At 45.8% G+C, this 27,504-nt stretch overlaps 2 protein-coding genes across 2 annotated transcripts; both read right to left on the reverse strand.

The window, feature by feature from the left end:
* Positions 1-517: 517 nt before the first annotated feature.
* Positions 518-3,039, reverse strand: LOC121855335 (vegetative cell wall protein gp1-like). The gene is made up of 2 exons (XM_042350230.1): positions 2,992-3,039; positions 518-1,417 (listed from the first exon to the last, which is right to left on the reverse strand). Exons 1-2 carry the CDS (start codon positions 3,037-3,039, stop codon positions 518-520), a joined length of 948 nt encoding a protein of 315 aa, XP_042206164.1.
* A 22,391-nt stretch (positions 3,040-25,430) lies between these two features.
* On the reverse strand, positions 25,431-26,471 carry LOC121855336 (the record flags this gene model as incomplete). The annotated part of the gene is made up of 2 exons (XM_042350231.1): positions 25,431-25,519; positions 26,408-26,471. Coding segments are annotated over 2 exons (153 nt in total), but the record flags the coding sequence as incomplete, so codon positions are not given.
* Positions 26,472-27,504: the final 1,033 nt, after the last annotated feature.

The raw sequence follows: 27,504 nt of genomic DNA on the forward strand, positions 1-27,504 counted from the left end.
CACCTTACACAAGGATGTAGGGGAGTGCCCAATAAACACACACACACACACACACACACACACACACACACACACACACACACACACACACACACACACAGCTGTTGCCTCTCAAATCCTCCAACAATTTCTTGCTCCCTCTTTCCCCACACTTTCTTCTTCCTCTCTTCTTATCTACATCTTTATTTTTTCACCATGCTTTTTATTTTATTTTGTTTTTGCTTTTGTTAAACTTACTAACCTAACCTAATCTAATCTAATTTAACCTAACCTAACCTAATTTAACCTAACCTAACTTAATTTAACCTAACCTATTCTGACCTAACCTAACCAAATCCTTCTCTTCTTCTTCTCTAAACAAAATCCCCTTCCCTCTTCTCTTCTCCTCTATCTCCCGTTTCTTTTCTTCTCCGTGTCATCTGTTTCCTCTTCCTCATTTTGTTTATTCTCCTGTGAGTCTTGTCTTCCTTCCTCTTTATTTCGTTCCTCTCTTTATCAATTCCTTCTTCCTCTTTTCTTATTTTTTGTCTATGTCCTCTTTCAATTGGTTTGATTCTTCCTTTCTCGTGGTTCTTGGTGACTGGTTGGAGCGACTGGTTGGAGCGATTGGTTGGAGCGACTGGTTGGGGCGACTGGTTGGAGCGACTGGTTGGGGTGACTGGTTGGGGCGATTGGTTGGAGCGACTGGTTGGGGCGACTGGTTGGAGCGACTGGATGGAGCGACTGGTTGGGGCGATTGGTTGGAGCGACTGGATGGAGCGACTGGTTGGGGCGACTGGTTGGGGCGACTGGTTGAGGCGACCGGTTGGGGTGACTGGTTGGGGCGATTGGTTGGAGCGACTGGTTGGGGCGACTGGTTGGAGCGACTGGATGGAGCGACTGGTTGGGGCGATTGGTTGGAGCGACTGGTTGGGGCGACTGGTTGGAGCGACTGGATGGGGCGACTGGTTGAGGCGACTGGTTGGGGTGACTGGTTGGGGCGATTGGTTGGAGCGACTGGTTGGGGCGACTGGTTGGAGCGACTGGATGGAGCGACTGGTTGGGCGATTGGTTGGAGCGACTGGTTGGGGCGACTGGTTGGGCGACTGGATGGAGCGACTGGTTGGGGCGATTGGTTGGAGCGACTGGTTGGGGCGACTGGTTGGGGCGACTGGTTGGGGTGACTGGTTGGAGCGACTGGTTGGGGCGAATGGTTGGAGCGACTGGATGGAGCGACTGGTTGGGGCGATTGGTTGGAGCGACTGGATGGAGCGACTGGTTGGGGCGAAAGGTTGGAGCGACTGGTTGGGGCGACTGGTTGGGGCGACTGGTTGGGGTAACTGGTTGGAGCGACTGGTTGGGGCGACTGGTTGGTGCGACTGGTTGGGGTGGCGGGTCGGGTGGCGGGTTGGGGGCAGCTGAGGTTGGATATGAGTGTCTGGGGGACATCAAGGTTATGGGATTATATAAGCGATTACTGAAGGGATTTGGTGGATTAGTAATGGTCGTTGAGGGGGTTTATTACGGGAACCGGAAGAAGAAGGCGGTATGAGGAAGAGGAGGGAGGGAGGGAGGGAGGGTGGTGTTGGAAGTGTTTATGATAGAATGTTTCAAGAATGTCAACAACCTTTTAATATATACAGTAGGTCTGATTGCTCGGTGTGTGGGGAATGAGGGAGGAAGAGAGGGGCATATATGGCAGGAGGAGGGCGAATGCATAAGTCTGGAGTTGTTTCTACTGGGGCGGGAGGGCGGGGCGGGGCGGGGCGGGGCGGGGCGAGGCTGAAGGAGTGAGCCATAATATCGTTCCATAATAGATATTCCTCTGTTAGTAGAAGCCAAGAGAAAATTCACGTGAAGTAACTTCCAAAAGCGAGTCATTTCTTGGTTGAGAATAACGCCAGGCGATGTTGATTGCTCGTGCTGGCGCTGTTCTTTTTATATCACTGAGCATGTTGTACAGGAAATTGGTATCCTGTCGATCGGGTAGACGTCGTAATTAAAGAGATGCAAGTACTTTAGGCAATGTTACCTTTTATATACAAAGAGTGTACAGTGTAACAATAATAACATGACCATGACATTTGAGAGCTGTAGACAGACAGACACACAGACACACAGATAGATAGATAGATAGATAGATAGATAAATAGATGTTAATCGGTTGCGGATCGTGTTCCGGGGTAATGGATAGCCAGTGCAGTTGGCCAGTTGTCCGGTCTTCTCGGACTATTCCTTGACACTGGGTCATGCAGCTCGTTAACTCAGGGTGTGGTTGTGTTGTTGACAGCTTCTACACCTTAAACAAATTCACGTCTAGGTGGCCCTCGGGCCGGCCTTCCTCGTTACACGAGGAACAACCATTAACAAAAAATGTGTGTGTGTGTGTGTGTGTGTGTGTGTGTGTTTAGGCCAATCACTCGTAGCGCAGCCTCCCTCCGTTCATCCGACGGTAACTCCCTAATTAAAGATGATGAATGCCTTCAGTGCTGGAAAGAGAACTACTATTCACTGCTCAACCGAACAACCAATGTGAATGTCCTGACTACCCAGCAGGTCCCTCAGCATCCACAGCCGACCCACCTCAACTATCCTCCACCCTTGGATGAGGTAGCTACTGCCATCAAACAAATGAAAAATAACAAAGCCTCAGGGCCTGACGGAATCACAGGCGAGGTGTATAAAGCAGGAGGACCTCTGCTTACCAGCCGTCTCCACTTCTCCCGGAGAATATATGGGAGAAGGAGGAAATCCCCAAAGCTCTTAAAGACGTCTCCATCGTTAATATTTATAAGAACAAGGGAGACCGGACAGACTGTGGCAACTACCGCAGGATCTCGCTGATGTCAGTAGCTGGCAAGAATATCGCCCGGGTCCTCCTAAACTGACTTCTTCCTGAGGCGGAAAACTTCCTCCCCACATCTCAATGTGGCTTTAGACCATCACGTGGCAATGACATGATCTTTGCAGAGAACAGCGTCGTGCCGTGTACATGGCTATCATCCAACTAACTAAGGCCTTCGACTCGGTCAATAGGGAAACCTTCTGGACCTCAGCCATTTTGGCTGCCCAACCAAATTCATCACCATTATGTGTCAACTCTACGATGGCATGAACGGCAGTGTCCTGCACAAATGCACCCAGTCTGAGTTCATCCCCATCCAACCGGGGGTTAAACAAGGGTGTACTGGCACCAACTCTCTATTCCACTTTCTTGGCTGCCTTCCTCACTCGGGCCAGCGCCAATTTAACCGGTAGCGTGGACATCGAGTACCGGATGATGGGACCTTTCAATATAAGACGACTCCAGGCAGGAACAAAGGTGTCGACAGTTTCCATTACTGGTATTATTGTGTGTCAAGATTTCCTCAAATAATGGGTGTGAGACTTCAGTGGTCCGGTGCGCCATTGTGTACTGTACTGCGTTTATTGTTGTGTAGTTAAGAGGAAATATCTACATTCTGGTAGATTTTGTCATATGTCTACTGGCTGGTAGAACCTGTACATTAATAAATTTACTCTAATGCCTCCCAACCGGAAATAAAGAAACTTGGATGAGGTGACATCAAGCCATGTTTGAGGTTAAATAAATAACATTCAGGTGTAAAGTCAGGTGATAATAAGAACCTGATCTCATTAACCATAATCATAATACATACAGTATATTGTTGGTGAGAGTGAAGATCTGGCCCAGCCGTCCAAGGCCACGTTAGGTGACGATAGATTTAACTGTAATAAAATAAATTGAATCTTCTGAAGATTAGTTACCCCAACTGTTGATACTAACGAGAGCTGCAGTGCCTCATCAAGCGGTCTTTTTTTTTAAGATAGAAGAGACTATTTAGAAAAAGCAAAGTATTCATAAGTTATTAGTAACAATAACAGAGTTAAAAGTTAAGTATAAGAGTAAAATAAGAGGAGTAAACTTATTAATATTTCTGGAGGAGCTCATCGATCTTCTAAGATGAGCGAGACAGATGGCCGCTTGTTGGGATTGTGAGACTTACCCTGGTTGATAAGAGGGTAGAGGTCCTGTGGCTTGGTCATGCATTTCCGGAGTGTATTCATCAGAACACACAGGGAGAAGACATCGGAGGCTGGTGAGGCCTTACCACTGTGGAACAGTTCCGGGCGACCCACCAGAAAGTGGCTTGGCGGATTTTCTCAGCTTCTGCCTCGCTGGCGGAGTTCCTAACTTTCTCCCGGTGATGAACGGGTACACGTCCGATATGCTAACTTTTAAAGTCGCGGGCCTGGTCTGTCGTAGTTGTAGACAAAAATTTTTGATCGTTACCTGCACCTTACCGGATAGGAAGTACACTATGTTGTCGTCACGATGAAATTATGAATCAGCCCATATTTGTGAATTTCACTAATGGTATGGACAACATTTCATAACTCCAAGGAGAGTTTTGTCATCCGGCCGCACGTACGCCATTTGCGTCCAGTGTCTCAGAGTCAAGTCAGAGGTGTATTCAGTAAAGATGGCGGGGGCGTCTTGGTTGCCGCTGCACCACACGAGGCACACCGATTTGAGATACAGCAATGACTCAGACTCCGCTTGGCCATGGCCTTGTTGCCGTCAAAGGTCTTGAAGACCTTTACAGATAACGGGCTATGACCCGGCAACACGCCTTCGCGGACAAAGAACGTTTTGGAGAATACATCGGAGGCAATCTGCCGACCATTCAGAAGACGATTGTCCCACTCGATATATGTGAAAATACTGTCCTCAGGCTGCTTATCAGAGCTGCTCCGAGGTAGCTTTTGACAGCTGCAGTGAGGTAGCTTATCAGAGCTGCCCTGAGGTAGCTTATCAGAGCTGCCCTGAGGTAGCTTATCAGAGCTGCCATGGGGTAGCTTTTCAAAGCTCTCCTGAGGCTGCTTATTAAAGGATGCCTGAGGTAGCTTATCAGAGCTGCCCTGAGGCTTATCAGAGCTGCCCTGAGGTAGCTTATCAGAGCTGCCATGGGGTAGCTTTTCAAAGCTCTCCTGAGGCTGCTTATCAAAGAACGCCTGAGGTAGCTTATCAGAGCTGCCCTGAGGGCGCTTATCAGAGCTGCCTTGAGGTAGCCTATCAGACCTACCCTGAGGTAGCTTTTTAAAGCTGTCCTGAGGCTGCTTGTCAAAGCTCCCCAGAGGTTGCTTTTGAAAGCTGCCCCGAGGCTGCTTTTGAAAGCTGCCCTGAGGCTGCTTTTGAAAGCTGCCCTGAGGCTGCTTATCAAAGGTGCCCCGAGGCTGCTTGTGAAAGCTGCCCTGAGGCTGCTTTTCAAAGCTGCTCTGAGGCTTTCTGTCTAGGCTGCCCTGAGACTGTTTGTGAAAGCTGTCCTGAGGCTGCTTGCCAAAGCTACTCTCAGTCCCGTCGTCCATCCAAATTGCAGGACAACTGCTCACTGGGGGACCGAACAGGCGATGGAAGTAATATTTACTGAGGGTGTGCATGCAACCCAATAGGAGACCGACACATAGGCACGAATGGATGATTACATTCATATAGATGCGCTTATTGTCTTCAACAAGGAGATTAGCGCTAACTCGCACGAGGTACTCCCGCTGTCTGGTCTTCATCACTCTCGTGACGAAATGACGGAACCACGGGACTCTCTCCCAGGAAGACTGGAACATCTCGGGTTTTAAGTCGAGGGGTGGAGGTTTCAGCCAGAATCGGTGCTCGTAGACCTTCAGCAGGTGGTCGGTCAGGCAGGCAACGTCTTCCTCGAGTTCGACATTCTTCGCTTTGATGTAGGTCAGCAAAACGCCCATGAACGCCAAGCAGAGGCAGGCAAAGACTTTATTTTTAGACAAATTTAATATTTTCTGTACATAATTTAAAAAAATAAAAGTACTAAAAACCTATTTAATTCTTGTCTGTTTCAGTTGTTGTAAGTTCATGTTGTGTACTTTGGGGATGTTATTAGTAATATTTTGACTTATGGGTGATGGTTGTTGTGGTGATGGTTGTTGGGGTGATGGTTGTTGTGGTGACAGTTGTTTTGATGATGGTTGTTGGTGATGGTTGTTGGGGTGATGGTTGTGGTGATGGTTGCGTTGGCAGTGGTGATGGTTCTCATAGTGGGTGATGGGGGTGATGGGTTCTGGGGTGAGGTCAGGTTGTGCGATGAAGTTGTTGTGGTGATGGTTGTTGCGGATGGCTGTTATAGTGCGGTGATGGTTGCTGTGGCGTTGATTGTTATGGTGATGGTTGTTGTGGTAATGGTTACTATAGTGGTGATGGTTGTTGGGGTGATAGTTGTTGTGGTGAGGGTTGTTGTGGTGATGGTTGTTATAGTGTGAGATGGCTAAGCTGCGGCGTGATGATTGTTATAGTGGTGATGGTTGTTGTGGTAATGGCTGCTGTAGTGGTGATGGTTGTTGGGGTGATAGTTGTTGGTGGTGATGGTTGTTGTGGTGTGATGGTTGTTATAGTGGTGATGGTTGCTATAGTGGTGATGGTTGTTATAGTGGCAGATGGCTGTTATAGTGGTGATGGTTGTTATAGTGGTGATGTGGTTGTTATAGTGGTGGGTGATGGTTGCTGGGTGGGTGATGGTTGTCAAAGATGGCCGGTTATAGCGGTGATGGCTGCTGATGGTTGCTGGGGTGATGGGTTGTTTTGCGATGGCTGTCAGGTGATAGTTGCCGGTGATGGTTGCTGTGGTGATGGTTGTTATAGTGGTGACGAAATAAGCTGGGTGATGGTTGTTGTGAAGATGGCTGCCGTGCGGAGGTTGTCAGGTGATGGGATGCCAGATGGTTGTTGTGGGTGATGGATAAGCGTGGTGATGGTTGCTGTAAGATGGTTGCTGCAGTGGAGTGGGTTGTTTTGGTGATGGCTGTTGTGGTGATGGTTGTTGTGGTGATGGCTGTAAAGTGATGGCTGTTATAGTAAGAAGGCTCCGCAGTGGTGATGGGGGTGGTTGGGTTGCTGGGGTGATGGTTGTTGTGTGGTGATGGCTGGTTGTGGTGATGGTTGTTGCAGGACAGGCTGCCAGGGTGGTGATGGTTGTTGTGGTGTTGATTGTTAAAGCGGTGATGGTTGTTGTAATGGTTACCATAGTGGGTGATGGTTGTTGGGTGATAGTTGCTGTAGAAGATGGTTGGGGTGGTGATGCATGTTATAGTGGTGATGGTTGTTGCGGTGATGATTGTTATAGGTGATGGTTGTTGTAATGGTTGCTGTAGTGGGTGATGGTTGTTGTGGTGGATGGTTGTTGTGGTGATGGTTGTTATAGTGGCGATGGCTGTTATAGTGGTGATGGTTGTTATAGTGGTGATGGCTGTTATAGTGGTGATGGTTGTTATACTGGTGATGGTTGTTATGTGGTGATGGTTGTTATAGTGGTGATGGTTGTTATATTAAGATGGTTGTTATAGTGGTGATGGCTGTTGTAGTGGTGTTGGTTGTTATAGTGGTGATGGTTGTTATAGTGGTGATGGCTGTTGTGGTGATGGGTTGTTGGGGTGATGGTTGTTGTGGTGATTATTGTTGTGGTGATGGTTGTTATGGCGGTGACTTGGCTGTTGTGGTGATGGTTGTTATAGTGGCGTGGATTTGGTTGTTGTGGTGATGGTTGTTATAGTGGTGATGGTTGTTGGCAGTGGCATGGCTGTTATATGGGTGATGGTTGTTATGGAAAGTGGTGATGGCTGTTATAGTGGTGATGGTTGTTATAGTGGTGATGGTTGCGTTATAGTGTGATGGCTGGTTACAGTGGTGATGGTTGTTATAGTGGTGATGGTTGTTATAGTGGTGATGGTTGTTAAGGCGGTGATGGTTGCTATAGTGGTGAAGGCCGTTGCAGCGGTGATGGCTGTTATATTGCGATGGTTGTTATAGTGGTGATGGCTGTTGTAGTGGTGTTGGTTGTTATAGTGGTGATGGCTGTTATAGTGGTGATGGCTGTTATAGTGGTGATGGTTGTTACATTGGCGATGGTTGTTGTGGGTGATGGTTGTTGTGGTGGTGATGGCTTGCTGTGGTGATGGCTGTTGTGGTGGTGATGGCTGCTGTTGTGCGATAAGCCATAGGTGCGATGGTTGCTGGTGGTGATGGTTGTTGTATATTGGTTATTATAGTGGGTGATGGCTGTTGTGCGATGGTTGCCGTGGTGATATTGTTGTGGCGATGGTTGTTATAGTGGTGATGGTTGTTATAGTGGTGATGGTTGTTATAGTGGTGATGGTTGTTATAGCGGTGATGGTTGTTGGTAAGTAACAGCTACGTGTGGTGATGGTTGTTGGGGGTGATAGTTGTTGTGGTGATGGCTGTTATAGTGGCATGGTTGCTGTTATAGTGGTGATGGCTATTATAGTGGTGATGGTTGTTATATGGTGGATGGTTGTTAAGGCGGGTGATGGTTGGTTATAGTAAGGATGGCTGGTTATGCGGTGATGGTTGTTGTAAGTGATGGTTGCTGTGGTGATGGCTGTTGCGCATGGTTGTTATAGTGGCGATACTACAAGTGGATGGTTGTTGTAGCGATGGCTGCTGTGGGTGATGGTTGCTTGGTGGTGATGGATGTTGTGGGTGATGGTTGTTGTGGTGATGGTTAAGCCAGGTGGATGGTTGGGTTGTGGTGATGGTTGTTGTGGTGGATGGTTGGTTGTGGTGATGGCTGTTGTGGCGGATGGTTGTTTTGGTGATGGTTGTTGCGGTGATGGCTGTTGTGGTGATGGCTGTTGGGGTGATGGCTGTTATGAAGTGGTGATGGTTTTTATGAGTGGCAGATGGGGGTGATGGCTGTTGGGGGCATGGTTGTTGTGGTGATGGTTGTTGTGGTGATGGTTGTTGCGGTGATGGCTGTTATAGTGGTGATGGTTGCTTGGGTGGTGTCGATTGTTGTGTGCTGGTGATGGTTGTCAGGCAATGGTCATCATAGGTGATGGTTGTTTAAAGTGAGCTGTTGTGCGATGGTTGTTGTGGGTGATGTTGTTATAGTGGTGATGGTTGTTGCGGGTGATGATTGTCATAGTGGTGATGGCTGTTGTGGCACGGTTGCCGTAGTGGTGATGGTTACAAGTGATAGTTGTTGTGGCGATGGCTGTTGTGGTGATGGCTATAGTGGCGATGGTTGTTATAGTGGTGATGGTTGCTATAGTGGTGATGGTTGTTACAGGGTGATGGCTGGTTATGGTGGTGATGGTTGTTATAGTGGTGATGGTTGTTATATTGGTGATGGTTGTTATAGTGGTGATGGTTGTTGTAGTGGTGTTGGCTGTTATAGTGGTGATGGTTATTGGTAGTGGTGATGGTTGTTGCAGATGGTTGTTGTATTATTGTTATTATATAGTGGTGATGGGTTGTTGGGGTGATGGTTGTTGTGGTGATGGCTGTTGTGGTGATGGCTGGTTAAAGTGGTGACGTGCTGTTGTGGTGATGGTTGTTGTGGTGATGGTTGTTATAGTGGTGATGGTTGCTATAGTGGTGATGGCTGTTATAGTGGTGATGGTGATGTTAAAGGGTGATATTTGTTATAGTGGTGATGGTTGTTATAGTGGTGATGGTTGTTATATTGGTGATGGTTGTTATAGTGGCGATGGTTGTTATAGGCGGTGATGGTTGTTATAGTGGCATTACGGTTATAGTGGTGAAGCCGTTGTTGTAGCGGTGATGGTTGCCATATTGGTGATGGCTGTTATAGTGGTGATGGTTGTTGTAGTGGTAAGCTGGTTGTTATAGTGGTGATGGTTGTTATAGTATGATGGCTTTGTCATAGTGGCGAGGCTGGTTATATTGCGATTGGTTGTTGTGGTGATGGTTGTTGTGGCAGCGATGGTTGTTGTAAGATGGTTGTTGTGGCTATTGTTATTATAGTAGTGATGGCTGTCAGTGATGGTTGTTGTAAGGATGGCTATTGTGGTGATGGTTGCTATAGTGGTGACTTGGTTGCTGGGGCGATGGTTAAGCCGTGAAGATGGCTGGGCGAAGCTGTGGTGACATAAGCTTTAAGTGATAATAGCTGGTTGTGTGGCGTGATGGTTTGGTTGTGCGATGGTTGTTACAGGCGGTGATGGCTGTTGGGGTGATGGTTGTTTTGGTGGTGATGGTTGTTGTGGTGATGGTTGTTGTGGTTATTGGTTACATAGTGGTGGATGGAAGCCATTGTGGTACGGTTGTTGTGGTGGTGATGGCTGTTGCAGGATGGTTGTTGTGGTGATGGTTGTTTTGGTGATGGTTGGTTGGTGGGTGGGATGGCCGTTGTGGTGATGGTTGCTGTGGTGATGGTTGTTTTGGTGATGGCTGTTGTGGTGATGCAGTTGCTGTGGTGATGGTTGCTGTGGTGATGGTTTACCGGTGATGGCTACACAGGTGATGGTTGTTGTGGTGATGGTTGCTGTGGTGATGGTTGCTGTGGTGATGGCTTCGTTGTGATGGTTGTTATAGTGGTGATGGTTGTTGTGCGATGGTTGTTTTGGTGGTGATGGTTGTTGTGGGTGATGGTTGTTGTGGTTATTGTTATTATAGTGGTGATGGTTGTTGCAATGGTTGTGGTAGATGGTTGCCGTGGTGATGGTTGTTGTGGTGATGGTTGTTGGTGGTGATGGCTATTTTGGTGATGGCTGTTGTGGGTGATGGTTGTGGGTGATGGCCGGTTGTGGTGATGGTTGTTTTGGTGATGGCTGTTGTGGCGGATGGTTGTTGTGGTGATGGTTGTTGCGGTGATGGTTGTTTTGGTGAGAGAGTTGTTGGTGGTGATGGTTGTTGTGGTGATGGTTGTTGTGGTTATTGGTTATTATAGTGGTGATGGCTGTTGGGGTGATGGTTGTTGTAAGGATGGCTTGCTTTTAAGGATGGTTGCTTAAGTGGATGGTTGTTTTGGTGATGGCTACTTTGGTGATGGTTGGTTGTGGGTGATGGTTGGCTGTGGGTGATATTGTTTTGGTGAGAGCTGTTGTGCGATGGTTGTTGTGGTGATGGCTGTGCCGCCGATGGTTGCTGTGGTGATGGTTGTCAGGTGATGGCTGTTGTGGTGAGATGGTTGTTGCGGTGATGGGTTGCTTATGCTGCTGATGGTTATTGCTGCATGGCTGTCAGGTGATGGCTTGTTGTAGATGGTTGTTGCGGGTGATGGTTGCTGTGGGTGATGGTTTTATGCCGCTGATGGTTGCTGGTGGTGATGGCTGTTTTGGTGATGGTTGTTGGTGTGGTGATGGTTGTTGTGGTGGATGGTTGTTGGTGGTGATGTGGAAGTTGTTTCGGTGATGGTTGCTGTGGTGATGGTTGTTGTGGTGATGGCTGTTGTGGGTGATGGCTGTTTTGGTGATGGCTGCTTGTGGTGATGGCTGTTGTGGTGATGGCTGTTGTGGTGATGGTTGTTGTGGTGATGGTTGGTTGTGGTGATGGCTGTTACAGTGGTGATGGTTGTTGGGGTGATGGTTGTTTTGGTGGTGATGGTTGTTGTGGTGATGGTTTATTTATGGTTATTGTTATTATAGTGGTGATGGTTGTTGTGGTAATGGTTGTGGTGGTGATGGTTGTTGTGGTGATGGTTGTTGTGGTGATGGTTTGTTGTGATGGTTGTTGTGGTGATGGTTGTTTTGGTGATGGTTGTTGTGGTGATGGTTGTTGTGGTGATGGTTGTTGTGGTGATGGTTGTTGTGGTGATGGTTGTTGTGGTGATGGTTTTTTTGCTGATTGTTGTTATGGCGGTGATGGTCGTTGTTGTTGTGATGGTTGTGGTGGTGATGAATGTTGTGGAGATGGTTGTTGTTGTGGTGATGAATGTTGTGGTGGTGATGAATGTTGTGGTGGAGGTGATGGTTGTGGTTATGGTGATGAGTTTTGTGGTGGTAGTGATGATTTTTGTTGTGATGGAATGTCAGCAATGAGCTTGTGCATCAGTAAATTAAAGAGCATAGGACTTAATACTCCTCCCTGAGGTGTGCCAAGCTCAAATGATCTCATTCTGGCACTTTTAACTCCCCTAAACAGAACACTGGCATACCTGTTGGACAGATAACCCTTTATCCATGTCAGGAGGTTACCTTGGATGCCAAAATTAGTTAGTTGTTCAAAGGCTGATTTAAGGTCTATGAAGGCTGTTTGTGTCTTATCTTTTGAATGAACAAGATATTCTGCAAAGCATGTCTTGTGTGCTACGCCCGGGCATGAACCCGTACAGATTAGGGGCGAGTTTGTCTTTGACTTGAAACATGAGACGGTTGAGAACTTTACACATACAGGATGTGAGTGAAATTGGCCTGAAGTTTGAATAGTTAGCTTCAGGGATTGGTACTATGTTTCCTGAGTCCATGTCTTAGGCAGAATACCTTGTGTGAGGCTCATTTGATACAGGTCAAGCGGTGGATGGTTAGGGACCTCATTTAACAATCTCAGGGTGTTATAGGTTATGCCATCCTCACCAGGGGAGGATGATTCACCTTTTATTAGTGCTGTTGTTAGTTCGTGGTGCGTTAAAGGAAACTGGTCGGTAAGGACTGGTGAGGAACAGGCTATATCAATATTGAAACCCCTATTAATGTGTGTGGTTTTAAGATATTGCTGTATGTCAGGAGGCAGGGAAGTGATTTGTGACACACTAGACCATTGGTCTAATAGCATGTCAGCATATTCTGCAGGGCTGTGATGAAGCTGGACTGGGGTGGGTGACTTGGTAATGGCTCTAATTTTGTTCCACACTTCTGCTAGAGTGGTTGTTCTATTAATCCCCTGTAAGAATTGTTCCCAATAGGTGTTTCTCACCTGACCTTTGAGTTCACGAAATGCTCTGTTAGCTTTGAGGAATGCCAGGAGGTTATCACTAGTTTTATTTTCCTTATAAGTGTTGGCAAGCTGTTCTACCTTCTCTCCTTCTTTGGTGAGGATGGGGTCATGTGTCCACAGAGGTGGTTTAGTGCTGCCCCCCTTCCTCCTTGACTTAACCCAGGTGATATAATGTGGTAATGACATTTACAAGATCTCAGCAAAATTCATCCACTGACCCAGGTGTATATCCAGCATACCATCTGTGGATGTAGGCCTTGAAGTGCAGTTTAAGATTATCTGGGATGTTAATTCTGAGCTTAGGATGGGGTTCACACTTGACATCAGCAACAGTGTATTCAGTAAGTATTGCATAATGATCACTGACAAGGTAGTCTGAGATGACCTTAGCCTTGACATTACTGTCTACTAGGTTATACCCAATCACATAATCAAGTCTGCCCCCCATCAGATGTGTCACTTTGTCTGTGTCGTATACAGTGATATTATGATTATTGATGTAATTCACGAACACCCTCCCATTAGAGTTACACTGGACATCACCGAGGACAGTGTGACGAGAGTTAAAGTCACCCATACACAGCATAGCATTGTTACCTGATGGCTTTGGTAACACGTCCGCTCGCAGTTCATTACACCGAACATAGATGTTATACAGCGAAAATTGACTGTTTGCTGTCTTTACTGTAAATTGTTGATAGTGAATACTTTCATCATTGTGAGTTTTAATCCATTTACAGACCAGACCATTCTTTACATAAGTGAGCAGGCCACTTCCTGCTCCACTATTATATGCTGTAAACCCAGCTATCCTGGGTGCAACTTTCTTCTGGGTGCTGGACGTGTAAGGTTCTTCTAAACCAATTACATCAATGTTAAAAACTTTAACAAACCATTGTAGGTCATTAATTCTGCGGTTAACACTCCAGATGTTCCATGAAATGAACCTAAGCGTTCGTGTTACTTGTTCCACCTTGACCTTAGTATAGAGAGTCACGCGTTGGCTTCATAGGTCAACCTGACCTATAAGTTAACCGTTTCAAATTCATCACCCCTGGAGTTCTAGATAATGCGCCTCACAGCCCTTATTCCAGTAGGATTTTTATACACAGGTTCCTTCATTAGTCCTGCGAGTTCCTCCTCCGAAAATATTGGAAGAAGTTCAGGGTTATGGGCAGTTTTCAGACCTGGGGTTATTAAAGAGACCACGCTGACAGTCTAGGGCTCATTGAAACAGAGAGCCAACACCTGCAGGCTATTGAAACACAACAAACAAGATATTATTAAAACTCTCTTTTTCTTCCCTCACTCTCCGTCCTCCAGTTCCCGCCACTCCACCCCATCCCCCGACCCCACCCTCACTATTTCCCTCCTAGTCACATCTCTTTGGATCTGTGAGGACTTTCACCTTTTCTCCTCAACCTTACCGAGAAAAATAATAAGAGTGAATCTCTCTCTCTCTCTCTCTCTCTCTCTCTCTCTCTCTCTCTCTCTCTCTCTCCTCTCTCTCTCTCTCTCTCTCTCTCTCTCCTCTATGATCCATAACACGTGTCGTCCATTGATTATTTTATAGCACTTTCTTCTTCTTCTTCTTCTAATAATAATAATAATAATACTCCCGTTATTACCTGTTGTTCTTATGTGATTTCCGTTCGTGTTTTCGTCTGTCCTTTCCGTCTGTCCTTGTGTCAACCCGTCCTGTCTACCTGTCCATATGCACGCCCGTCCCATCTACCTGTCCATATGCACGCCCGTCCCATCTACCTGTCCATATGCACGCCCGTCCCATCTACCTGTCCATATGCACGCCCGTCCCATCTACCTGTCCGTCGGTCCCCTACAAAGGTAAAAGAGACAGGACAAGCCCATGTTTATATCCCAAACATTCGCCTGCTGGGGGAGGAAGAGGGAGCCACACATGCCTCCTCCAGGTAGCTCATTATCATAACACCTTCACACCTGGCACTGTAATGAGGTCCTCTTCGCTATATTAGTACAAGGGAAGGTTAGGTTAGGTTAGGTTAGGTTAGGTTAGGTTAGGTTAGGTTAGGCCCCACACACGCCGCTATACTTCTTTTTAATTCGTTTTTCCCAGCACCGTCACCTCCTATACCTCACACGCCCACACGCTTCCAAACATCCTACCCACAAACCAACTCACTCCCATGCCTCCAAACATACTCATGCGACCCACATACCCACACGCCCCCACGCCTCCAAACAACCTCATGCTCCCTCACAGCCACACGCCCCCACGCCCTACCACTCCACCACAGCTTCTCGCACGTGCAGGCCCCAAACAGGTGTCGGGTAGGCGTTATGAGTGACTTCCGGACCTGAGTGTTGACGCTGAAGGATCCTGCAGGAGGGGGTGAGGGAGGAGGGAGGGAGGGTCAGGGGGTAAGGGAGAAGGGGGATGAGGGGATGAGGGAGGGAAGAAAGAGAGAGAGAGAGTTTCATTATCAGAATAATCTAAGTCTATAATTCCTATAATGTTAACCTCAGTCTTTTTTTTTAAATCTATAATTTTCTCTCCTTGGTTCACTTCATCATCTCGATCGCTAAAATTATACAACTATTATAATCTCACTTCTTTAACCTATGAATAATTGTATTTAATGAGATTATAGGTATGTGTGTGTGTGTGTGTGTGTGTGTGTCTGTGTGTGTGTGTGTGTGTGTGTGTGTGTGTGTTTAATTATACACTATAACTAGACACAAAAGTCTGCATCAACTCCATCACCAGTTTTAAAATCATTCACAACCGTAGATTGATCAAATTATATCGTCTATAATTCCTTTTGACAATCTAAACTATTGGCCAATGTCATCACAGGTACTATAATCTTCACACCTGGTAGAGTTGTCACATTAATTATCTATCACTATCATCGATTGATTAGGCATGATAATTATATCGTCTCATCTATAATTAATACATTTCCCGCTCTCTCTCTCTCTCTCTCTCTCTCTCTCTCTCTCTCTCTCTCTCTCTCTCTCTCTCTCTCTCTCTCTCTCTCTCTATCACCTCTCGTCACCCAATGTTATCACCAGCCACTGTCATAACTACCCCAATCACCCAATTAGGGTCTTGGATGTGGGGCTTGACTCTGATTAGTACCTCTGAGGAGGTATGGGGTGTGGGAAAAGGAAGGAGGAGGAAGAGTGGTTTAGCACCGAGGGTTAAATGGGAGAAAGAGGGAGGGGTGAGGAGGAGGAGGGAGAGGTGTGGGGGAGGAGAAGGAAGGGAGGAAGAGAGAATGGGGATTAGTCTGGCGCCGAAGATGTGAAGGAGGAGGGAGGGGAGAGGAGCATGAGGGTGTACTAATGAGGAAGGGAACGGGAGATGTAATGATAACAAAGAAGGAGGAAGGAAGGGGAAGAAGGGCAAGTGAAAGATGAGAAGGTGAGGTTGGAAATGAGAGAAACACAATATCATTGTGAGAGTTAGACACTGAGATAACTCACCACCACCACCTACTACTTACCATTCCGCACACACCACCTGCTACCATTCACTGCCACCACTACTACCACCATTCCTGCCACCACACCACTACAACCATAATCCAGCTCACAGATCCGGCTCACCTGAGAGATTCGAACACTGTTGAAACGATACTAAACGCCTCTTACCTTAATAAGCTGCAGGTAGACGCTACCTACAGTAGTTAGTAGGCAGCTACCAAACAGGGAGGTACTACCGCCTGGGAAGATATTGGAAGCATAATGTGTTGTCTAATGGTAGACCCTGCTGCCATATGGCATCACGAAAGCTGTGACCAAGTCCCAGGTTGCTAATCTGACTTTCTGCCTCATTTACACACAATTGCAGGGTCTCAATTGTTTCTCTTACTTTGACAAGACAACATATATATATATATATATATATATATATATATATATATATATATATATATATATATATATATATATATATATATATATATATATATATATATATATATATATATATATATATATGTATTGTTTCTCACTATTGATTTTTTTCATTTTTGCATTTCCTTATGGTCCTGTAACTCCACCATGTCTGAGTTGACTGGAGACCCAGCTACTCGCTTTAACTCTCCTGATGCACTGAGTGAGCCAGGCGACTATGGTGTTGACCTTGACACCAATGGAGAGGATGGCTTTCAACTAGTTCAGTCCAGGAACAAGAGGAAGGCCGAAAAGGCAGAAAAACTTAAGAGACCATCAACTACAACCTCAACCCCTCATGAGAGTAAGATTAAACTTCCCTGTAGGTACACCACCTGAAGTCAAGTATCGATGGCTGAACGATGCGAAAGATAAACACCCAGACGCTGAGTTTCAGTTCAGAGTCGGTACACAAGATCATGTTCTGATTAGAAGCGACCCAGCAGTCATACAGGATCTCCTCACCAATAGCATAAGGGGAATAACCATGGAACAATCATCCCAACCATCGAGCAAGAAAACCATCTTAATCATAGGGCTCGACCAGTACCAGACCCCTACACTACTAGAAGCTCATCCCTACATCAGAAGGACGAAGCGACTCAGGGGCAAGAATGCAGTCATTGCAGACTGGGTTGGCTCGGAAGACCCACCCAAGACCATTCGAGTCCGTGGTGCCTATCGGACTCTGAAGGTAACTCTCTATCAGCCCCCTAACCGGAGGTGTTACAATTGTCAGCACTGGGGCCATGTGGCCCGGTTATGCCCCTCGACTAAGCCGTGGTGTGGTCTCTGCTCAAGACAACATACAACACAGGCTTGCAGAGATACAGTTGCTCAAGGGGGTGTCATTCAACAGAAGTGTATTAACCGCAAAACAGTTGGAGTTCCTGTATGACACCCTGACTGTCCTAGAGCTCCTACGCCCCTTCAGCGCCCAGACCCGCCACCCAGGCAGGTCTCAAGAAACACTACTGCTACTAGGGTACTCCCTACGGCCAACCCCTGGCCTGCCCTCCACACCAAAGCTCCAGGATCATCACCAGCAGTCATCGAAAGATCAGCATGGGGCAACACAGACGTACCGACACAACAGGTAGCTGCCAACACACTCCGTGAACACGCACAAAGTGAAGAGATCAATGATTTGAAAAATGAAACTAAAGAACTCAAAGCTCAATTTACAGCTCAAACTGATATGTTAAGGAGCCTCTGTGATACACCAGAAGAAGACCACCACCAACACAGTGCAGCAGCTATAGAAAGATTACAGTCAAACTGAAGACATTCAGATGTCAGTACCAGATGTGGAAACTCAAGACCCACCAGGAACTAGTGTCCACGCAGAGGAAAATAGTGATACTGGTAACAGTTCTACTGATGCCTCTGTGGACATGGCCAGTGAAGATAAACAAACACAAACAGAAAATGGTGGTGATGTCGAGTGTAACCAAAGTGTGTTGTTGTCTGCCACTGAAATACAACAATTGTTGAGCCGTACATGCTCCAGAAATGTTTCAAAAGGGTTAAATGGCCTACTGCCTGCCGAAGGGACAGGCAGTGTAGAAAAAAACAGTATCATGCAGTGCCTTTTGCTTCTTTCCCAAAACAGTTCATAATGGCCAGTGTTAATACCAGACAAAGATACAGAGCGGTGAAGGTGATGAGTTGGAACATCTCATCCCTTAGAAAACGATACCCTGACCTACACCACAAAGTTGTGACTGAGGACATCGATATTGTGTGTCTGCAGGAGTGTCTCACACCTAATGGTAAGCCCCCACCCAGTCTGCCCAATTATGTGTATTATGATCCTAGTTCTACTCACACATGTTTGATGTATGTTAAGAAGTCACTCCCGCATGTACCTCTTGTATCCAAAAAGACTACCAACCTTCAGTACCATGGGATCACTATCCACCTGGGCAACTCCACACTCAACGTGCTAAACGCCTATGCTCCCTCAGATCAGCTTCAGTACACAGATCTCCCAGACTTTTTACACACTGAGCCCACTGTCCTGATGGGTGACCTGAATACTAGACACAAGAAATTAGGTGACTCCACCACTAACACCAATGGTAGGAGACTTATCTCACTTCTCAGCGCATATGAAGATGTTCAAATTATAGGTAATAATGAACCAACACACATCTATGGCGGGGGTCTAAACAAGTGTATTGGTTTTAATCTATCATACACAACTCATAGCTCTGATGTTGCCACTGATCTTATGTCTGACCACAGCCCAATCCAAGCTAGTATACATGTAGCCAATGACACCCCCACTGGCGGTAAACTCAACAGACGTAGAATCACAGTCAAGCAAGAACATGAAAGCCAGTTCATAGACTTCATCCATGACTGGTACAAGGACTACAAGCCTGACAACTACCAATGTTTCCATGACGATCTGATAGATAGGACTTATGCATACTTCACCAACAATGATTCCACCAAAAAAAGGAGAAAACGTGGTCAGCATAATGGGAACAGGCAACAGCAGTGCTATAATGACCCTGAGCTGAAAAAACTCAGGGCTAGGGTCAGGAGGGTGGGTAAGGGTTACAGACAAATTAGAACACCTCAAATGTTACAAATGTATCAAGCTTCCCTTGCTGCTGTCAGGGAACGTGTAAACGAACTCAGACAAAATGCATGGGAGACATATGTCAACAGCCTGAACCAACACACATCCCTCAGCAAAGCCTGGAAAGACATAAACACATTCAGAGGTAAAAACAGTAGACACGTCTCCCATCCAAACCCTCTGCAAAAGTCGAATGAGCTAATAACAAAGTGGGCTCATGTGTCTAGCTATGACATGTTACCAGCTAGGACTCGGGGACTCCTTGATGCGAAGTCTGTAGAGAGAAGTAATCTTATTTATTTTATGCTGGGCAAACAGCACGATGAGTGTGATGTTCCATATACTAAGTGGGAACTTGACGCCGCCCTCGCCAGGGGGGGTGGGCAGTGAAACAGTGTTGTACTGTTCATCGCTTCACACCCAAATACCTCATTTTGAGGAGTTTCCCCTGGACCATGGCATAGTTTAGACGTCGTCTCCATCCTCTCCCTCCTGGAAGGGGGCGGTCCACCACACCACACAGAGTCCTCCACCGCCACTCCGTCCTGTGAACCGTCGTCGACACGAGACTAAGCGTGTTAACCTAGGTTGTTATCCCCGTGGAAATATCACGTGTGGAAGCCTGGTTGCGACAAAAGCAATCCAGGCTGGTCTATTGCACCTAAATGGTTAATTCAAGTTACGCTTACCAGTTCTCCTTGCCGCGACAACCGTCTACAGTGACTGTCAGTGACGCGAGACTATGTGTGGTAACCCAAGAGTACTTTTTGTTGTTATGGCCGTGGAAAGAAGTTCTTGTGATGAAGCCTGGTTGTAACAAAAGCAATCCAGGCTGGCAGTATCTGTATCACTTGAAGAATTAAGGCTCTGTTAAGTCATACCCACAGTAGAGTAAACAAATGTGTCCCCAAGTTGAAAATTCCCTCTTTTAGAAGATTAATTTTATTACAGCGTGAACGGGAGTGAATCATATATCCATGCAAATTGTAAATCATTGTATGGAAGCTTGACAAATAAATGTAAGTGCAATTATCTGCCCGTATCTGTGATCCTATCTTATTATTACTAAAGGTAATGACTGATTGGTTATGACAAAGTATAACCAGTAACTGAGATAGATGTTGGAAATTAATGGAATTCATTAAATCATCATTTATCAAGTATAAATCATGGAATGTCGAGTGGTGGAGTGAACTTCTACGCAGGTACACCATAATCTCCTGTAAGTAACCAGTGTGAAGGTATCGAACTCTACGGTAAGAAATAAGAAATACGACATATTATTATCTTTATATAATGTAATCAACTCATACACCACCGATCCACCCAAAACCATGACAATGTGCATGACTACGCTTTTGGTGTGGTTGATGGTGACCTTGTTCTCCGTAGTCCATGCCTGTAGCCTGTCCAGGGTGCCTTGTAGCGATGAGTAGTCTGGTGCGGTGTTGTCCATTGAAACCCCCACAGTGCAGTCATCCACGTACTTCCACCTGTGTGTGTGTGTGTGTGTACGCAATACTCGTGGTCCTGGCAGGTGTAAACTGACTAGGTAATCCCATTTTCTCGTCCCCAGTGAGGAAACCACATCGGTACCTGATCAAACCCCATAAGTGTACGCCTCCAGACCAGGTAGCACCACCTGGCGTACTCTTGCCTCACCTGTACCGTGCGGGAGAACACACATGTACCGTGCGGGAGAACACACCTGGTGATGGAGGAGGAATGATGGTTTATGAGAAATATAGATTATTGAAATTTAAGTTAAGAGTTTCATCCGTTTCGTCTTTCCTAAAAAAAAAATTATACCGGATTAATATGGTAGTAAATCCTTCATTAAAACGGATTAAATGTTAATAAACTAATAATGTTTCGTTTGTTTCTTCGACTTGATGGACAAAATTTGGGGAAATCAGTAAAATCCCAACTGTGAAGGCCCCCAGATGGCTGGGTCTAGACCAGCTGCCGGGTGCAGACGCCACCAGCTGCATTGGTGAACAGCGCGACGCATCCCGGAGGTGCTGACCTTACCAAGGTCACGAGGTGGGGCGTCAGTGTGGGGGAGAGGGGGAGAGGGGGAGAGAGAGGGAGGGAGGAAGGAGGTGCAGGCGTGGGGTGGCTAGTGAGGAGTGGGAAGTTAGCAGAAGAGCTGGGTGGGGGTGGGTAGGTGGATGGGTGGTAGGAGTGGGTGGGTGTAGTAGTGGTTTGGAAGCTCCTTACCTGGCGCCGACCTGTCCAATCCACCACCACCACCTCCTCTCCGCCCACTCACCCTTCCTTGCGTCACACACACACCACCAACATCACCAACGCATAAAGACACAATGTTTTCCTCTCTCTCTCTCTCTCTCTCTCTCTCTCTCTCTCTCTCTCTCTCTCTCTCTGTAACATCTCACATAAACTCCGTAACGCACACACACACACACACACACACACACACACACACACACACACACAGCTACATTGGTAAAATTTGTGAACAACTACTGTCCCGTTTTCTGTAATCTACCCTCATGTATGTATAGTCCTATAGAAAACGGAATCTTAGATGAAGTACAAACAAATATGAAAATCGGACATATTTCAGTAGAGGATTACAGGTTCAGTTACAGATAGCGGATTTCAGTCCAGGATTACAAGTTCAGTTACAGATAACGGATTTCAGTCCAGGATTACAAGTTCAGTTTACAGTTCACGGATTTCAGTCCAGGATTACAAGTTCAGTTACAGATAACGGATTTCAGTCCAGGATTACAAGTTCAGTTACAGATAGCGGATTTCAGTCCAGGATTACAAGTTCAGTTACAGTTAACGGATTTCAGTCCAGGATTACAAGTTCAGTTACAGATAGCGGATTTCAGTACAGGATTACAAGTTCAGTTACAGATAGCGGATTTCAGTCCAGGATTACAAGTTCAGTTACAGATAGCGGATTTCAGTCAGGATTACACAGGATTTTCAGGGATTACAAGTTCAGTTACAGTTATTTCAGTCCAGGATTACAAGTTCAGTTACAGATAGCGGATTTCAGTACAGGATTACAGGTTCAGTTACAGATAGCGGATTTCAGTCCAGGATTACAAGTTCAGTTACAGTTAACGGATTTCAGTCCAGGATTACAAGTTCAACTACAGATTCCGGATTTCAGTACAGAAGAAGTTTCAGAAGGAAAATAAGAGGAAATAGATAATAATGATGCTGGAAATGAAAGGAAAATTAGATGAGGCCGATAAAGATGAAAAGAGAAGAAAGAAGAAAATGAGAAAGAAAGAAGAAGAAAGAGAAAAAATGAGACAGACAGACAGACAGACAGACAGACAGACAGACAGACAGACAGACAGACAGACAGACAGATAGACAGACAGACAGATAGACAGACGAACAGACAGACGAACCAGACAGACAGACGAACGAACAGACGAACGAACCGAACCAGCAAAGACGAACGAACGAACAGACAGACAGACGAACGAACAGACGAACGAACAGACGAACAGAGCAGACGAATTGAACGAACAGACAGACAGACGGGCGAACTACGAACAGACAGACGGAACAGACAGCGAACAGACGAACGAACAGGCAGACGAACAGACAGACGAACAGACAGAAAAGAAAAGAAAAAGAAGAAAGAAAAGAAAGAAAAGAAAAAGAAAAAGAAAAGAAAGAAAAGAAAAGAAAAGAAAGAAAGAAAGAAAGAAAGAAAGAAAAGAAAAGAAAGAAAAGAAAGAAAGAAAAAGAAAGAAAAGAAAGAAAAGAAAGAAAGAAAGAAAGAAAAGAAAAGAAAAGAAAAGAAAGAAAGAAAGAAAGAAAAGAAAGAAAAGAAAAGAAAAAGAAAAAAGAAAAAGAAAAGAGAAGAAAGAAGAAAATGAGAAAGAAAGAAGAAGAAAGAGAAAAAATGAGACAGACAGACAGACAGACAGACAGACAGACAGACAGACAGACAGACAGACGGACAGACAGATAGACAGACAGACAGATAGAGAAAGAAAGAAAGAAAGAAAGAAAGAAAGAAAGAAAGAAACACAATGGCTCCCACACCCACATCTCCCATCCTTCCACGTGACCTTGTGTGACCCAGACTGACCTACTACATGACCCGGAGCTATTGTGGTGTGTAGCGTCCACCAGCGGGCGGGGGTAGGGGTTAGTCTTGTGTCAGAGAGAAGTAGAAAGAAGGTAGTTAACGGGCTAATCACCTTATTACTAACGAGCTAAACTACTAGTGTGGGTGAGCTTATGTAGTGGGTTGTTAACTTCTCTGATTGGTTTACCTGCACAGTACAGCTCTGGTACTTGGCCATCTGTACCGTGTCCCGTATTTAGTGACATTAAGGGGTTTTTTTAGCGGGTACTTTTAGGGTCTTATTGTATACACCGCCGACCGTATGCTAGTTGCCGCTGGTCTAGGGAGGTTGTCTATTGCCTGACCGTATTGAGAATGCTGGGTAGGTTAATAGCAGTCTCACCCCACACCCACATCACCCCCATAGCACCCCGTTTCACCCCACGATCTCCCCAAGCACCCCGTTAGTCTCACCCCACACCCCCATAGCACCCCGTTTCACCCCACGATCTCCCCAAGCACCCCGTTAGTCTCACCCCACACCCCCATAGAACCCCGTTTCACCCCACGATCTCCCCAAGCACCCCGTCACTCTCACCTCACCACCCCACGGGACACCTCAGCTAAGGCAACAACGAGGCAGTCAATGTGTGTGTGTGTGTGTGTGTGTGTGTGATAAATTTTCTATTGATGGCGTTCTTGCGTGCTTGCGTGTATGTTGTGTCTGTGTGAATGTAAAACACTTATTTGATTCCGTGTTTGCGTGTGTGTTTACGTCCGAGTCAAAACAAGAACCTCCACTGATGTTGGCGTGTGACTTCTACATGGATCCAACCAGCCAACAGCGACAACAAACATTTAGAGGGAAATGCTGTGATGTGCCTTGTTGTTGTGTCTTTGTTATCAAGTCTGCTTCTGTGTCAGGAGGAGGAAAATGCTGTTCTCATCGTCCTGTACCCTTCCACTCCTCCCTCTCCCTCTCCTTCCATCTCCCTCTCCCTCCTTCCTTCCCCAAAAGATCTTATCCAAGTGACAATCGTGTAAAGAAATCGCTTCGTCACTTCCTTTAGCATTTCCCGAGTAGGCACGCGCTTTCCTGAGTCTACTGGGTGGGATAGTTGTAGGTAGGGTGGGGATAGTTGTGTGGTAGGGTGGGATAGTGTGAGTACGGTGGGGATAGTTGTGGGTACGGTAAGGACAGTTGTGGGTACGATGGGGATAGTTGTGGGCAGGGTTGGGATAGTTGTACGTAGGGTGGGGATAGTTGTGTGGTAGGGTGGGATAGTGTGAGCACGGTGGGGATAGTTGTAGGTGGGGTGGGGATAGTTGTACGTGGGGTGGGGATAGTTGTTATTGGTGGGGTGGGGATAGTTGTGTGGTAGGGTGGGGATGATTTAATGGGTACGGTGGGGATAGTTGTGTGGTAGGGTGGGATAGTGTGAATTACGGTGGGGATAGTTGTGGGTACAGTAAGGACAGTTGGTACGGTGGGGATAGTTGTGGAGTAGGGTGGGGATAGTTGTGGGTACGGTGGGATAATTTGTGTGGTGGGATGGGATAGTGTGGTGCAGTGGGGATAGTTGTGGGTACAGTGGGACAGTTTATTGGTACGGTGGGGATAGTTGTGGGTAGGGGTGGGATAGTTGTGGGTAGGGTGGGGATAATAGTTTATTGGGTAGAGATTTAAGGGATAGTTGTGGAATTTGATAAGGATGGTTATTGGGTACAGTGGGGATAGTTGTGGTAGGGTGGGATAGTGTGAGTACGGTGGGGATAGTTGTGGGTGGGGAATTGGGGATAGTTAGCCTTGGGTAAAGGGAGGGTGGGGATAGTTATTGGGTACAGTAGGATAGTTGTGTGGTAGGAATTGGGATAGTTCTTGAGACAGGGGATAGTTGTGGGCAGGGGTTAGGGATAGTTGTACGTAGGGGTGGGGATGGTTATTGTGGTAGGGTGGATAGTGTGAGTGCAGTGGGGATAGTTGTAGGTAGAATTAGGAGGATAGTTGGCTGTGGTAGAGATTGGGGATAGTTGTGTGTGGTAGGGGTGGGGATAGTTGTGGGTACGGTGGGGATAGTTGTGGGTGGGGTGGGGATAGTTGTGGGTAGGGTGGGGATAGTTGTGGGTAGGGTGGGGATAGTTGTGGGTACGGTAAGGATAGTTGTGGGTACGGTAAGGATAGTTGTGGGTACGGTGGGGATAGTTGTGGGTACGGTGGAGATAGTTGTGGGTAGGGTGGGGATATGTGGGTAGGGTGGGGATAGTTGTGGGTACGGTGGGGATAGTTGTGGGTAGGGTGGGGATATGTGGGTAGTTTAAGAAAATACTTCAAGGATATCAATATACAACACCTAACCTGGGTAGGGTGGGGATATGTGGGTAGTTTAAGAAAATACTTCAAGGATATCAATATACAACACCTAACCTAACCAAACCTAACCTAACCTAACCTAACCAAACCTAACCTAACCTAACCTAACCTAACCACACCCATCACCGGCACTGTTTACCCCCAGGCAGGTAACACTCCATAGAACGTCCTTAATGAGGCTCAATATCTCTCTCACCTGGGAGTCTATGGGTGACGGTAAAACACCTGTTGAGCACCTGAGGCAATATTCTGAGCCTTAAGTTAAATCCATCCCTTAACTTATCTAACAGACTCACTGAAGCTACGACACGGACTTAAGGCTAAAAAATGGCGACATAATTGCACTGAGACTATAGGATACCTGTGTGTGTGTTGCCGTATATATAAAATAAGAATATAAAAACGTACGATGTTTTGCGACTAAAGAGAAAGGTGTTTGAGGTAATGGCTGAGGTGAATATGTGATTGGGTACTTCTTGTTAACAGGTAATTGGCTAATCAATCACCTGTCAGACTCTACAGGTGTCTGGATTTTGACTTCACCTATTAGGAGGTTCTGGATTGCTATAGGGATATGTTCACCTGGGTCAAAGGTCAAGTGTTCACGGGGTCATCTTCATATAGGGTCAGAGGTCAGGTGTGACGTGGGAATGTCATGTTTAAAGAAGAGTTTGTTGATATTTGTTCTACAGGTAAAATTATTATTGGCTGAACGTGACTATTTTTAATGGTTTGTGCTCTCTCTCTCTCTCTCTCTCTCTCTCTCTCTCTCTCTCTCACTCTCTCCCAGTTTCGTCTCTCTCTTCTCTCTCTACTCTCTCCCCTCTCTCTCTTCTCTACTCTCTCCCTGTTTTCGTCTCTCTCTCTTCTCTACTCTCTCCCTGTTTTCGTCTCTCTCTCTCTCTCTCTCTCTCTCTCTCTCTCTCTCTCTCTCCCATAAGTTACCCCCAGCTCCACTTAAGCCGATGTTATCAATGCTTCCGTCACCTGAATGGGATCCAGACGTCTGATCAGCTGTTTAGGGGTGAGTAGCAACAGCTGACTTGGCATGAGGTGAGTGGGGTAACAGCTGACTAGACAAACAGCTGATGGGGGCAACGAGGGTCTGTCTACCTGTCAGCTGTTTCGACGTTGCTGGCCGGAGGTGCAAACGAGGTGTTCTGCTTAACTGTTGTTTCGTGTTTTTCATCAATGTTTTTCTGGATATATTTAGAAGGGTCGTGTGTTTTTTTTAGTATTTTTCGTGTTTTTTCCCTTGTGTTATACTGTGTTTTGGTGTTTGTTCTTGTTTTTGTGTTTTTTGTGTTTTTCGTGGTGTGTTTTTTCGTGTTTTTGTGTGTTTTTGTGTTTTTTCTCGATTTTTTTTCGTGTTTTTGTGTGTTTTTGTGTTTTTTCTCGTGTGTTTTTGTGTTTAATTGTTGTTATTGTTATTATTGTTATTGTTATTGTTGTTTTTTCATTCATCTTACGCTACATTCAGTACTTTTTCTTGTTTTCGTCATTCAGTAAACACATTCAAAAGTACATTATTATCTTCAAAGCACTGCACTAGATATAACTCCACCATCAACTGTAAAGTAAGAAGTTAAGACTTACATCTCTTCAAACAAAAAATACTGTTTTCTTATTCTTAATTTAAATGCAACAACAACAACAACAACAAAAACAACAACAACAACAATAACAATAATAATAATAATAATAATAATAATAATAATAATAATAATACGTAATTCGTCGTCCATTTTGTTATTATTAAGCAAAAAATAAATTATTAAAATCCTTAAATTAATAACGTGAGATTATTATTTTTTATGATAATTACTTTAACTTTG

This window comes from Homarus americanus, unplaced genomic scaffold (genome assembly GCF_018991925.1).
Source record: "Homarus americanus isolate GMGI-L3 unplaced genomic scaffold, GMGI_Hamer_2.0 scaffold41282, whole genome shotgun sequence".
NCBI lineage: Eukaryota > Metazoa > Arthropoda > Malacostraca > Decapoda > Nephropidae > Homarus > Homarus americanus.